This window comes from Meles meles, chromosome 7, assembly GCF_922984935.1.
Source record: "Meles meles chromosome 7, mMelMel3.1 paternal haplotype, whole genome shotgun sequence".
Classification (NCBI taxonomy): Eukaryota; Metazoa; Chordata; class Mammalia; order Carnivora; family Mustelidae; genus Meles; species Meles meles.
In genome coordinates this window covers 118,617,975-118,631,970 of record NC_060072.1, presented here as the reverse complement: position 1 = coordinate 118,631,970, position 13,996 = coordinate 118,617,975, and the positions used below count along the sequence as shown (strand labels likewise).

Below are 13,996 nucleotides of genomic sequence, written 5' to 3'. Positions count from 1 at the left end.
GGTATCTGTTTCCTTTCCCAGGTTAGGGATATTTTCAGCTATTATTTCTTCAAATAAACTTTCTTCTCCCTTTTGTCTGTCCTTTTGGGATCTCTATACTGTGAATATTATTATGCTTGATGAAGTCACCGAGTTCCTTACGTCTCTTCTCATTTTTTATGTATTTTTTTCTCTCATTGATTTTGCTTGCATACTTTCCATTAGTCTGTTTTCCAGGTTATTAATTTATTCCTCTGCTTCCTCTAGCCTCCTATTTATTCCATCATGTGTATTTTTAATTTCAACTGTCATATTCTTTTTTTTTTAAGATTTTTTTATTTATTTGACAAAGATCACAAGTAGGCAGAGAGGCAGGCAAAAGAGAGAGGACAAAGCAGTCTCCCTGATGAGCAAAGAGCTGGATGTGGAGCTTGATCCCAGGATCCTGAGATCATGACCTGAGCTGAAGGCAGAGGCTTAACCCACTGAGCCATGCAGGCACCCCTCAACTGTCATATTCTTGATCTCTGATTGTTTTCTTTTTAATCTCTTTGTTAAGGGTCTCACTGATGTCTTCTACCTTTTCTCAAGTCCAGTGAATATCATTATAATCATTACTTTAAATTCTCTATCAGGTATAACACATCTGTTTCATTTAGGTCTCTTGCTGTGATTTGTCTTGTTCTTTAATTTGGGACATATTCCTCTGTTTCCTTATTTTGCCCAACTATCTGTGTCTGTTTCTTTGTGTTAGGAAAGTCATTTATGTCTCTTGCCCTTGAAAGTGGTGGGTGGGCCATCCTCTTTTAACAAGAATCCATGTCTTCTTCCCATAGGGGTGTGTATGAGCCAGACACAGCTGCTCAGTGCAGTTTTAACAATATGTACTTGTCCTCTGCAAGAAATCAGGAGATGCAGTGTTGGCATTATTTCCACTGGTTTTCTGGTGAGGGGACCCACAGTTTTGGGAGTGAAGCAGTCTCAGCTGCAGTGGGAAATGGCATAGTGTAGGCAAGTTAGGTAGTGAATGATAGTGCCTGGCTGGTTCATTCATGGGGCTATGTGATGATGCTGTGGGATGGGGAAGGAAATGGCACTTGCTAGCTCCTTTTTTTACTGTAGAAGTTTCTCAGTGAACTCTGGGATTACTAACTAAATCTCCCTCCTGTATGTCCCAAATATTTTTGAAACTGCTGCTGCTAAGCTGTATCTTCCTAGGAATTATGCTTTCTCTTTAAGTCTGGGGACTCAGCTTCCGAATACCCTCCAGGTTCTTTTAGAGTGGAGCCATTGATTTTTGAAAATTCTAGGGTTTAAGACCTGCTGGTTATAAGAACTCATGAAATCTGGGGCGCCTGGGTGGCTTAGTGGGTTAAGCCTCTGCCTTCAGCTCAGGTCATGATCTCAGGGTCCTGGGATCGAGCCCCGTATCGGGCTCTCTGCTTGGCAGGGAGCCTGCTTCCTCCCCTCTCTGGCTGCTGCTCTGCCTACTTGTAATCTCTCTCTCTCTCTCAATTAAAAAAAAAAAAAAGAACTCATGAAATCTGGTCCCTCTGAATTTAAGAGCCAAATGCTATGGGTATTAATCTTCCCTGTCAGGATCTCCATTGTGATAGTCTGTTTCTCACCCCTCTCTGTGCCTTAGATCCCTCCCTCCCATGGATGGTGCATTATCCATTTATGTCCCTAAAGTGTCTCCACCCTTCCTTTCCACTCCAATAGTCTTTTCTCTACATTTAGTTTTGGACTTTGTTCTGCCAGTCTTTAGGTATTTTTCTGGGTTATTTGCACTGATGGGTTATCTCTTTGTTTCTGTGGGATGAGGTGAGGTTAGGATCCTCCTACTCTGTCATCTTCCCATGAAGTCTAATAGTGTCTTCCCTCTTGACATTTTAAGTTCAAAGCCATGTTTAAAAAATAATCTCAGTGGATCTTAATTTATGGCTATAATTGCATCCATCAGAGCTTTCTGAGTTCTGTTCTCTTATAGTTATTTTCTGTCTGTCTCTTTAGATCTGCCTTAGTCGGGATACCTTCATGGTTCATTCAACTTCTTATTCCTCTCTGAAGTTACTTAGTCCCAGTAGATGGCTTATCATATATCTGTGCCTGTTGATGAATGTGAGTTTCCTTGGTACATTATAGTCCTATATAGAGATCCCTTGAACAGTAGCTAGAAGGCTTGTTTTTGTCCTCATTGTTACCTTTTTCTGTTTTCTTTGATGCTGTGTCCTCTCAAATTTCAATAAGAACAAAAATCTGGATTTAAAGCTTTCTTTTGTTTCTTGAGATAAAACTTTCAGAAGAGACACATTTACTCTACACTTTGAAGATGATTTTCCATTTTCATTTAAAGTTCGTATTTTTCTAATGAGAAGCAATCATTCAAATCAATATTTCTCTCTGTGTAATTTGGCATTTTCTTTGTCTACTTTTAAGACTTTCTCTTTTTAGGAGCACCTAGGTGACTCATTGATTAAGCATCTGCATTCAGCTCAGGTCATGAGAGTAGGTCCTGGGATCGAGCCCCGCATCAGTCTCCCTGCTTGTGTTCTCTTAAGAACACTCTTCTTATAAATTAAGAAGCATGCTTTTCCCTCTCCCACTACCCCTGCTTGTGTTCTCTTTCACTGTGTCTCTTTCAAATAAATAAATTCTGAAAAAAAAAGATTTTCTCCTTTTACTTGGTTCTCAACATTTTGCTCTGAGGTGTGTAGGCATGATTTTCTTTTCTTTTTTTTTTTAAATTTGTTTATTTACAGCATAACAGTGTTCATTGTTTTGGCATCACACCCAGTGCTCCATGCAGTACCTGCCCTCCCTATTACCCACCACCTGGTTTCTCAACCTCCCACCCCCCCCGCCCCGTCAAAACCCTCTTGTTGTTTTTCAGAGTCCATACTCTCTCATGGTTCATCTCCCCTTCCAGTTTCCCTCAACTCCCTCTCCTCTCCATCTCCCCATGTCCTCCATGTTATTTGTTATGCTCCACAAATAAGTGAGACCATATGATACTTGACTCTCTCTGCTTGACTTATTTAGCTCGGCATAATTTCTTCCAGTCCTGTCCATGTTGCTACAAAAGTTGGGTATTCATCCTTTCTGATGGAGGCATAATACTCCATTGTGTATATGGACCACCTTTTTCGAGCCCAGCTAGAACCTTCAGAATCGTCATTCTGAACTCTTGATCTGACATATTACCAATGTCTGTGTTGATTAGGTCCCTAGCCTTCGGTACTGTCTCTTGTTCTTTTGTTTGTGGTGATTTTTTCCGCCTTGTCATTTTGTCCAGATAAGAGGATATGAAGGAGCAAATAAACTACTAAAAGGGTGGCAAAGACTCCAGAAAAATGCGCTGTAACCAAATAAGAAGAGACCCCTAATTGTGGGGGGGAGAAAGGGGATAAAAACAGGTTCTGAAAAAAAAGAAAAAAAAAAAAGAAAAAAATTTAAAAAATAAAACAAATAAAGAAAAAAATATTAAAAGGAAAGAAAAATATATATATTTAGATGAACTAGTCAAAAAACGTTAAAAAAGAAAAGGGTAAAAGTTTTAAAAAATTTAGCAGAAGAAGAAAAAAGAAAAAAGAAAAAAAATTGAAAAAAGAAAAAAAAAATTGAAGTAGCTGCAAGACTAAAGAGTCATGGGGAGAAAGCCATGAGTTCCGTGCTTTGCTTTCTCCTCCTCTGGAATTGCTCTGCTGTCTTAGGAATTGAACCTGCTTTCTCCTTGATAGATGAACTTCGTCCTGGCTGGATATTTTGTTGATCTTCTGGGGGAGGGGCCTGTTGTAGTGACTCTCAAGTGTCTTTGCCCGAGGCGGGATTGCACCGCCCTTACCGGCGGCCGGACTAAGTAATCGGCTCGGGTTCGCTTTTGGGAGCTTCTGTTCCCTGAACGCTCTCCATAGAGTTCCGGAGGACGGGAATGAAAATGGCGTCCTCCCAGTCTCCGGCCCGGAGGAGCTGAGAGCCCGGGGCCCCACTCCTCAGTGCGCCCCCAGAGGGCAGCACCCAATCACTCCCGTATCCCCAGCCTCTAGCCGCGCTCCGAGCTCACCCAGCCCGCGACCAGTTCAAGGTAACCCCGAGCTGAGAGTTCAGTCCTCGGCTCTGTCTCTGTAGCCGGCTTCTCTGTTCTAATACCTGCGAGCTCTGCGACACTCTGACACCCCCGATCCTTCTGTGACCCTGCGGGGCCTGGGGCCACGCTGGCCCCGCGTGGGCTTCACCCCGGTTTAGCCCCTGGAGCAGTGTCCCTCAGTGGAACAGACTTTTAAAAGTCCTGATTTTGTGCTCCGTTGCTCCGCCGCTTGCCGGGAGCCGGCCCCTCCCCCCGCGGTCTATCTTCCCGTCGTTTTAGATTCACTTCTCCGCCAGTCCTACCTTTCAGAAAGTGGTTGATTTTCTGTTTCTAGAGTTGCTGTTCTTCTTCTCTTCGCTCTCCCGTTGGATTTGTAGGTGTTTGCAATGTTTAGATAAGCTATCGAGCTGATCTCCTGCTACCTGATGTAGTCTCAGCCTGCTACTTCTCCGCCATCTTGACTCCTCCTCTTTTTTTTTTTTTAAAGATTTTATTTATTTATTCGACAGAGAGAGATCACAAGCAGACAGAGAGGCAGGCAGAGAGAGAGAGAGAGAGGGAAGCAGGCTTGCCGCTGAGCAGAGAGCCTGATGCAGGACTCGATCCCAGGACCCTGAGACCATGACCTGAGCCGAAGGCAGCGGCTTAACCCACTGAGCCACTCAGGTGCCCAATAAGTTCATTTCTTATTTGGTCACTTTTTGTTCATTACGGACTAGCTGAATCATCTGTTGGGACTTGGTGGTAGAGGCCATTTGCTTGATGGTGCTAGAAGTCAAGCATGTAATGGCAAAAGTTTCTATGAAAGCAAAAAAAAGATAAATAGTTAAAAACTCAGTTTCTGAATCTAGAGGGAGGCCAGTCAAGATTTCTAGATATTGGGTTAGATGATGGAGTGAGGACAGAAATATAATCCTGCAGTGGATTTCTTGGTGTGATTTGAATATCTGTGGAGATGACACTGGGTATTCCAGTGAACTTTCTAAGAGGCCCACACATCAGCAGGCAATACGGCTGCCCATTCATGATCTGTCATGAATCTGTCATGGTGATCTTCTTGTAGTTTATGCCAAGTCTTCTAGCTTCAGCTTGGAGACCTTCAGGGAAAGGGCAGTTCTTGTTCTCAGTGATTTCAAGTCAAAAGCAGAAAAATTGAAACATTAACTTGAAAAGTTGTAGCCAGGTAGAGGAAACTAGAGTTCTGGATTTAGTGTAGTTCATAGGTGGATAATAAAGATTTAAAAACAATGACTAGGAATAGAATTAAGCACCCACAATGGTATGTTTTTCATTTAAACATAATTTATCTATGATCCTTACCGGTTCTAGCAAAGTTAAAGTAAGAAAAATTCATTTGCAATATAAATCATCTCATTAAAATTTACTTGATCATTTATACAAGTGCAGCAAGAATAGTAACTGACCACATAGGTCATTTGTGTTTGCTTTGCTGGAATTTTTCATAAGAAATTGCAGATTGGACTTTTAGAAACCTCTTGAGGCTAGGAAGCCGAGCCAAGGATTCTCAATCAGGCTTCTGAGGCAATATCTATAGACTTGGATGAATTCCTCTTTTCTAGAGGTCTCCAAGATATCCTGAGATTCCTGAGCCTGCCAGGAAGTGGCTTTCCTTGCTCATCTGTATGGTCAGAAACCATATAAGAAAGATACTGGGCAGATTTTTGAGGAGGCTTTATTGGCTCCATAAAATCAATCTTAGTTCCTTACGGCAGCCTGGCCATATCTGATTTTATACATCATTCTCAAGTGTGACCCTCTAGTCAAATTCTTGGTAATATAACCAATGTTTCCAATTGTGTTCTGTTTCAAAGAGAACAGATTCTTATTTTACTTATGCAAATAACTATATTGCCATGGAAATAAGAATACTAAAGAGTTTCCAAATTTAGAGGGTTCAGATTAGAGAGAAAAAGTAATTGTTTAATCTTTGTTCCCAAAGTATACTTTATCAAATTGCTGCAAGTTATAGATAGCTTAAGACAATAGAGAAGAATATTTCCTATCTGGAAAAAAAATCAGGAAGCAGCTATGTTTCAAAGGGTCATCGAAAAAATTAATCATCCTCATCAGTTTATTCAGTCCTTTCTAATTAATTCAGTTCTTTTCTACTTGATCTTGTGTTAGCAGTTTTATGAATCCATTAGTTTCTTTATTAGGTACTGAAATTCTTATCAGTTCAGTGGCATGGTCTCAAAGTCATTCAAGTGGTACCATCATGGTGCATTTTCACCCGTAGCTGATTATAAACACTTTCAGAAAAGAATCAAAATAAAACAATAACTGTCTGTGAAAGATAAATGACAAAATGGTCAAGATAAAAATCTGATGAGAATTCATTGCAGTGGAATTGACAAGGATATTTGGTTATTTCTATGACATAAAACATTTTAACATAATAAGCAGACAATGAAGGTACTGAAAATTTTCAAGAACTTCAGACAATTTCTGGAATACTTATATTAGTAACATGTAGCCATGCATACATAACTTATGATGGTTTATCTTCACTTATTTGACAATATTTTCCACATGGTTTAATGTACTGCATAAATATAATTAAACTTCTCTCTTTTACAAGGTGAAAGACATCCTTTTGAGATTTTCCAGGGACTCCCTGGGAAATTTTAAAGATAGTTTGAGGTCAAAAGACCTCATTTAGCATTTGATTTGGGGCTGTTGTTAAACATTAAAAGGTCTGAATACTTGATAAAATCGGATCACAGTTTATTTAGTTATTTAACAAATGTAACAATAAAATATTTCAAAGGTAAATATAGAAGGCTACATGATTGTTAAAAAAAATCCTTAGCTTTTTAATATTGAGGGTTGATTTTCTTAAGCGATTCAATACTTGATAAGGACAATATGAAGTACAGGAAATTATTTTGATACAACATGGATTATTGTTTTTTAGGCAGATTGCTGAAGAGATAAAGAAAAACCTTTCATAATCTCTTATCAAGAGAAGATCATCAGTCCAAGAAAATTGTCCTTTCAACAGGGACAAAATAGAATCCTAGTTTTGTACCAATGTACTTTTGATATTAATGCTCCCTAAAAAAACATATAAATCCATTCCAATATTACCTAGCTTGGTCATACATAAATTTCCCTTTCTAAGATTCCCTTTGCACCACTTTTTCTTTTAAAAATCCATTCAACTTTTGTATTACTCTTTTCTGTTTTTCTCTGGAACAGCTAACTGTCCTACTTCTGGAGAAAATTATTCTGTTTTTTTCCTCAACAAAAAAACTGTCCTTTATACCTTTCCTTATGAAAAAAAAACAAAAAAAAAAAAAAACCAACCAATAACAACACATTGTTTTCCTTACATATAGATTCATATAGGCCTTTTTTTCCTTTACCTTTATTCTTGGTAGCTTCATTTACATGCATTGAAGGATTTTAAACCATTAGTGGCCTTTTTTTTTTTTTTAAAGATTTTATTTATTTGTCAGAGAGGGAGGGAGAGAGGGAGAGCGCACAAACAGGCAGAGTGGTAGGCAGTGGCAGAGAGAGAAGCAGGCTCCCCGCGCTGAGCAAAGAGCTCGATGTGGGACTTGATCCCAGAACTCTGGAATCATGACCTGAGCCGAAGGCAGATGCTTAACTGACTGAGCCACCCAGGCGCCCCAAGCCTTTTTTTTTTTTTTTTTAAAAAAACATACTAAAAAGTGAGCAATTGTGAACTGTCAGCCACATGCTATCATTCCCTAGAAAATTTATGAACGCATCGTTTCACAGTTTTCTAGAGAAAAATATCTTTTTCATTGTACCAATCATCATGTTTGTTAAAAGGCCAAAATATATATAGATGCTTTATACTGTATAAAAACAAGATGCCAAAGGTCAATAAATTTGTGTTTGGCAATTAATGTTTCAATATTTTATCTTATTTGGAAATGATCTAGCTCATCAATGACTATTATTCAACTTAGTATAGCTTTTTAAAGTTTCATGTTACCAAAAATATTTTTAAAACTTTTTAAGTAGCTATATTATGAAATATAATTATTGTTGAAAAGTTTACTTTTAAACTTTTATTACATTTATATCTATTTAATTATTCTTAACTATTGTGCTTGAATTGCTCATGAAAATTATATCAGAAGTTAAAGCTAGTCCTCATTTTACTATTTTTCTTGCTAACAAATCAGGTAAGTATCAAATATATCACAGGTGCAAAGGATCTAAACAATTAAACATGGTTCATTCCTCTTTTTTTTTTTTTAAGCTGCTGTGTTTGGCATGTATGAAGAAATTCATTTTTTAAATTTAAATTCAATTTACTTGACATATGGTGTATTATTAGTTTTAGGGTAGAATTTAGTGATTCATCAGTTGCATATAGCACCCAGTACTCATTACATCAAGTGCCCTCCTTAATGTTCAACTACCCTATCCCCTCTCACATCTCCCCTCCAGCAACCCTCAGTTTTTTTCCATATAGGTAAGAGTCTCATGATTTGCCTCCCTCTGTTTTTATCTTGTATTATTTTTCCTTCCCTTCCTCTATGTTCCTCTTTTTTGTTTCTTAAATTCCACATATGAGTGAAATCATATGGTATTTGTCTTTTTCTGACTTATTTTGCTTTACCTAATATCCTCTAGTGCCATCCACATTATTGCAAATAGCAAGATTTCATTCTTTTTGATGGCTGAATAATATTCCAGTGTGTGTGTGTGTGTGTGTGTGTGTGTGTGTGTGTGTGTGTGTTGTGTGTGTGTGTGTACACACACATATATAAAATGTTGTGTACACACACACACACAACACACACACCCCATATCTTCTTTACCCATTCATCTGTCAATGCATATCTGGGCTCTTTCCATAGTTTGATTATTGTGGACATTGCTGCTATAAACTTTTGGGTGCATGTGCCTCTTTGGATCACTATGTTTGTATCCTTTGGATAAATATCTAGTAGTGTAATTGCTGGTTTGTAGGGTAATTCTGGTTTTGAGGAACCAATTTTTGAGGAACCTCCTCAAAAACTGTTTCCCAGAGTGGCTGCACGAGTTTGCATTCCTACTAACAGTGTAAGAGGATTCCCCTTTCTCCACATCCTGACCAACATCTGATTGCTTCCTGAGTTGTTTCCTTTAGCCATTCTGACTGGTGTGAAGTGGTTTCATTGTGATTTTGATTTGTATTTCCCTGATGCTGAGTGATATCGAGTATTTTTTCATGTGTCTGTTAGCCATTTGTGTTTCTTCTTTGGAGGAATGTCCATTCATGTCTTCTACCCATTTCTTGACTGGATTATTTGTTTTTTGGGTGTTGAGTTTGATAAGCCCTTTACCTGATATGTCATGTGTGAATATCTCCTCCCATTCCATAGGTTACCTTTAGTTTTGTTTGTTTTTTCCTTCTCTGTGTGGAGACTTTTTATCCTGATGAAGTCCCAACAGTTCATTTTTCCTTTTTTCCCCCTTGCCTTTGGAGAGGTGTTTAGCAAGAAGTTTCTGTGGCTGAGGTCAGAAAAGTTGCTAGCTGTGTTCTTTCCTAGGATTTTGATGATTTCCTCTCTCTCATTTAGGTCTTTCATCCATTTTGAATTTATTTTTTAGTACGGTGTAAGGAAATGGTCCTATTTCATTCTTCTGCATGTGCCTGTCCAATTTTCCCAGCACCATTTTTTAAAGAGACTGTCTTTTTTCCATTGGGTATTCTTTCTGCTTTGTCAAAGATTAGCTGACTGTAGAGTTGATGATCCATTTCTAGGTTCTCTATTTTGGTCCATTGATCTATGTGTCTGTTTCTGTGCCAGTACCATATTGTCTTGATGATCACAGCTTTGTACTAGAGCTTGAAGTGTGGCATTGTGATGCCACCAGCTTTGGTTTTCTTTTTCAACATCCCTCTAGCTATTCGGGGTCTTTTCAGATTTTACAGATTTTAGGATTCTTTGTTCCAGCGCTCTGAAAAATTCTGATGGTATTTTCGTAGGGATTATGTTGAATGTATAGATTGCTTTGGATGGCATACACATTTTAACAGTATTTGTTCTTCCAATCCATAAGCATGGAATGTTTTCCCATTTCTTTTGGTGTTCCTCAATTTCTTTCATAAGTTTTTTATAATTTTCAGAATACAGATCTTTTACCCGCATGGTTACATTTATTCCTAGGTATCTTGTTTTTGATGCAATTGTAAACAGATTGATTCCTTGATTTCTCTTTCTGCCACTTCATGATTAGTATATAGCAATGCAGTAGACTTTTGTGCATCAATTTTGTATACTGTGACTTTGAAGCAATCCATTTTTATTCTACATTTTATTTTTAAGTTAAATTTATAGTTTATATTGTAAACATGCAGCAGCTATAACATAAGCTTGTTTGACTAGTGAACTTAGGCAGAAAAAATTGTATGTCTGCATGTATGAAAGCTGACATCTCTGAATATGTGCCTGCTTTTATTGTAGCCACGATTTTAAAACTAGCTTTATTTACCAATTTATCTTCCAGATTATATGAATCTAAAAAAAACCCATCAAATGAGGACATGGAGAAGCAACATGGGGGGGTAGGGGGATAGGAGAAGAATAAATGAAACAAGATGGGATTGGGAGGGAGACAAACCATAAATGACTCTTAATCTCACAAAACAAACTGGGGGTTGCTGGGGGGAGGTGGGATTGGGAGAGGGGGAGCGGGCTATGGACATTGGGGAGGGGAGGCGAACCATAAGAGACTATGGACTCTGAAAAACAACCTGAGGGTTTTGAAGGGTCAGGGGTGGGAGGTTGGGGGAACAGGTGGTGGGTGATGGGGAGGGCACGTTTTGCATGGAGCACTGGGTGTTGTGCAAAAAGAATGAATACTGTTACGCTGAAAAAATTAATAAAAAGGGGAAAAAAAAACCCATCAAATAATTTGCGTTAGTTTCCGTATTTTGGGGAGTTGTCTTAGAAATATTTAGTTTATAATAGCACTCATTCCTCTCTAAGCCAATTTGGATATAACTCCTTTAAGAGATTTTGTCAAGTAATTTGGTGATATCATTTGGAGGAAAAACGAACACACATATATAGTACACACACACATATAAGCAAACAGAAACAGATGCAAAAAGAGATCTGAATGTTTTCATTCTAAAATTTTAGCCTCGAACCAGAAAAACATTGTAATACAAAATCAACTAGTTTACATAGAAGAGTTAGCTCTCATCTTTTTTCCACTTTATATTTTTATTTGAATTGTGTTGAATTTATTTGAATTGTGTTTTATTTGAATTGTGCACAAGCTGAGGTTACATGTTTGTCAATATTTCTGGAGGAGACTTCTTTTGCTTTGATTTTTTTTTCTATTTTTAAAGATTTTATTTATTTATTTGACAGAGAAAGAGAGATCACAAGTAGGCAGAGAGGCAGAGGGGGAGGGGGAAGCAGGCTCCCTGCTGAGCACAGAGCCCAATGTGGGACCCAGGACCCTGAGATCATGACATTAGCCGAAGGCAGAGGCTTAATCCACTGAGCCACTCAGGCACCTGATATGTAATCTCAAGGAGGTGTGGACTAAGTTTTAGGTAAGTGACCAAGAAGATGTCTAGTGGCTATCTGCCTCATCAAGTGAACAGAATACTAATTTTTTTTCAAAAAGAAAACTTTTTTCAAATAGCATCTTTCTCTTTTCAGCCTGAAATGGTTGCTTTTGGGGCTGTCTCTTGAGGTCTCTTCATAGGGAGTATAGGGGTTTAATGTTTAAGTGACTATAGAGAACTGAGGGGCTCAAGTGGTAAAGGGAAAGTCTGGCAGGGTAGGCAGAAGGATGAGTGAGATTGGTGTTTAAGGAGGGACATACCAAAGGATTCAAGAGAACCTTACTAGAGATTGAAGGTGATAAAAAGAGGAAGTAGAAGCATTAGTAATGGGAAGAGAGAGGTTTCAAAGGTTTTCAGTCAATTGAGAAGCTCCCATGTTCTTAACTAATGGTACCTTTATACTTAGACAGAAAACCTAGGACTCAAGCATAGCTTATATTCTTTAGAGATTAGCCTCTTACAAATAGAAAAGCCTGGAAATCTAATCCAGCCTCCATTTATCTGAGACTCTAACCAGATTCTGGAATATACTCAGAATCTTAAGAATAAAAATCTGTCCCTACTAGCTTCAGTGGACATGTGCATGAAACAGTGGTTTAGGAGTTGAACTCACCAGTGGATCCTCAATCAATCAGCCAGAAGTGAAAGCAAAGGCTTAAAAAATATGCAAAAATTGAGGTCCTGGGTGGGTGTTCTAGAGTCTGGTGAAGAATCTAATCCTATCTGAGTCACAGAACTATAATTGTTAAAGAAAAACAAGAGTTGGGCAGTAGTTAAAGTCATAAAATCAGATTTTCAATGTCAATGTTGGCCTTGGCTTCATTTGTCTCCACACCTAACTGGAGGAGGATATACTTCTGGGCTCAGTATATACTCATATAACTCTTGTTGGGCCTCAGATATTTGCTGGATATTGCTTGGAGATATCAGTTCCTTGCCAGGAAGGCCTTTCCATAAAGCCACTTACAACATGGAAGCAAGGGCAGAAACAGGGAGAAAAGGAGGGAAAGCAGCTGGGAGGGAGGGAGGAAGCTAGAATCTACCCTCAGAAGTGATATCCTATCACTTTTGCCATTTCATTAGAGGTGGAAGTAGTCACCAGGGCCAGCCCAAACACAACAGAGGGAAATACAGCAGGCATGAATGCCATGAAACAGGGATCACCGGGAGCTATTTTAGGGACTACCTGCAAGTAGATTGATTGTGAAAACCATTGAATTGAATGCTAAGTTAAGCAGTTTGGTCTTCAGTGGTCAGAAAGAAAAGAACTGCTTTGTACTGATCCTATAATTCATAAGGTCTATATATTATAAGGTCTATATATTATATTATATATATTCTATATATTATATTATATATATAATATCTATATATTATAAGGTCTATATATTATAACTATAAATACATTTCATTTTTTTTGCCAGTATAGCTGTCGTAGGCATTACAATGCCTCGTTTGGCTGTGGAGTTGTGATATTTCTAATATCAAGAGAGGGTTTTCTCAAACGAGGTGGTATGCTCCCAGTGCTCTTGGACCTGGCTTCATAGGGAAACTAGGTTATCACCCTGTGCTACTGGTGACTTAAATTTAAAAAGAGCGAAAGAAAAATATTTAGAAGTCCTACCACTGGACATTACGTTACATTACACAAAAAGTCTGTCATATGTGTATCTTAATGACATATGTGAGAAGTAGTTCTTCTTTGTTTTCGTATCTGTTTTTAAAGTTGCTTATTGGAATAGGAGTTTTTTAAAATTAGAGGTTAGGGTAAGACCTCTTATCATTTCTATGTGTCAGGAGCTAAAACCCTTAGTTATAGGAGGTTGATAATACTTTATAAACATGGTAGAGTAAAATAAGATAATGTTTATAAAATGCTTTTGAAAATCATGAAGCACTATGTGAATGTTAGGTTTTATCTTCCTTGAGTTATGTCGAGTTATCTACATAGTCCATATGAAAACCCATGGTGTTATATGACTTAATATATAGGCTAACTCTTGTCACATATAGGCCCAGAATGTGTAATGGCTCACATACAATAGAAAATTATTTCCTGTAAATATTTCCAGGAAGTTTAGGTTCTGTGTTTGTGTTAGGGAGTCTTGCTCTACACGGTCATTCAGGTATCCTGGCATATGGAGGTTTTGCCATCTGACATTGACTTTCTGGGCCACATTGGGCATAGAAATTCAGCTACTAGAAAAGAAGATAGAAAACCAAATGTGAGTCAGTTTTCACTGACCAAACTGGAAGTGTGGTACACACCACTTTCTCTCATAATTAATTTATCACATTTAACTGTAGGAGGGGTTAGAGATACAGACCAGTAATGTGCCAGGTATGATCATTTCTTAGCT

At 38.2% G+C, this 13,996-nt stretch overlaps 1 protein-coding gene across 1 annotated transcript in view; it reads left to right on the top strand.

The window, feature by feature from the left end:
- The window catches only part of CCDC7 (coiled-coil domain containing 7), a 387,945-nt gene that overhangs the window by 101,568 nt on the left and 272,381 nt on the right, over positions 1-13,996 (top strand). The window contains exon 7 of the mRNA XM_046011852.1: positions 13,736-13,896. Coding sequence (XP_045867808.1) covers positions 13,736-13,896 — 161 coding nt within the window. The remainder of the gene's footprint in view (positions 1-13,735; positions 13,897-13,996) is intronic.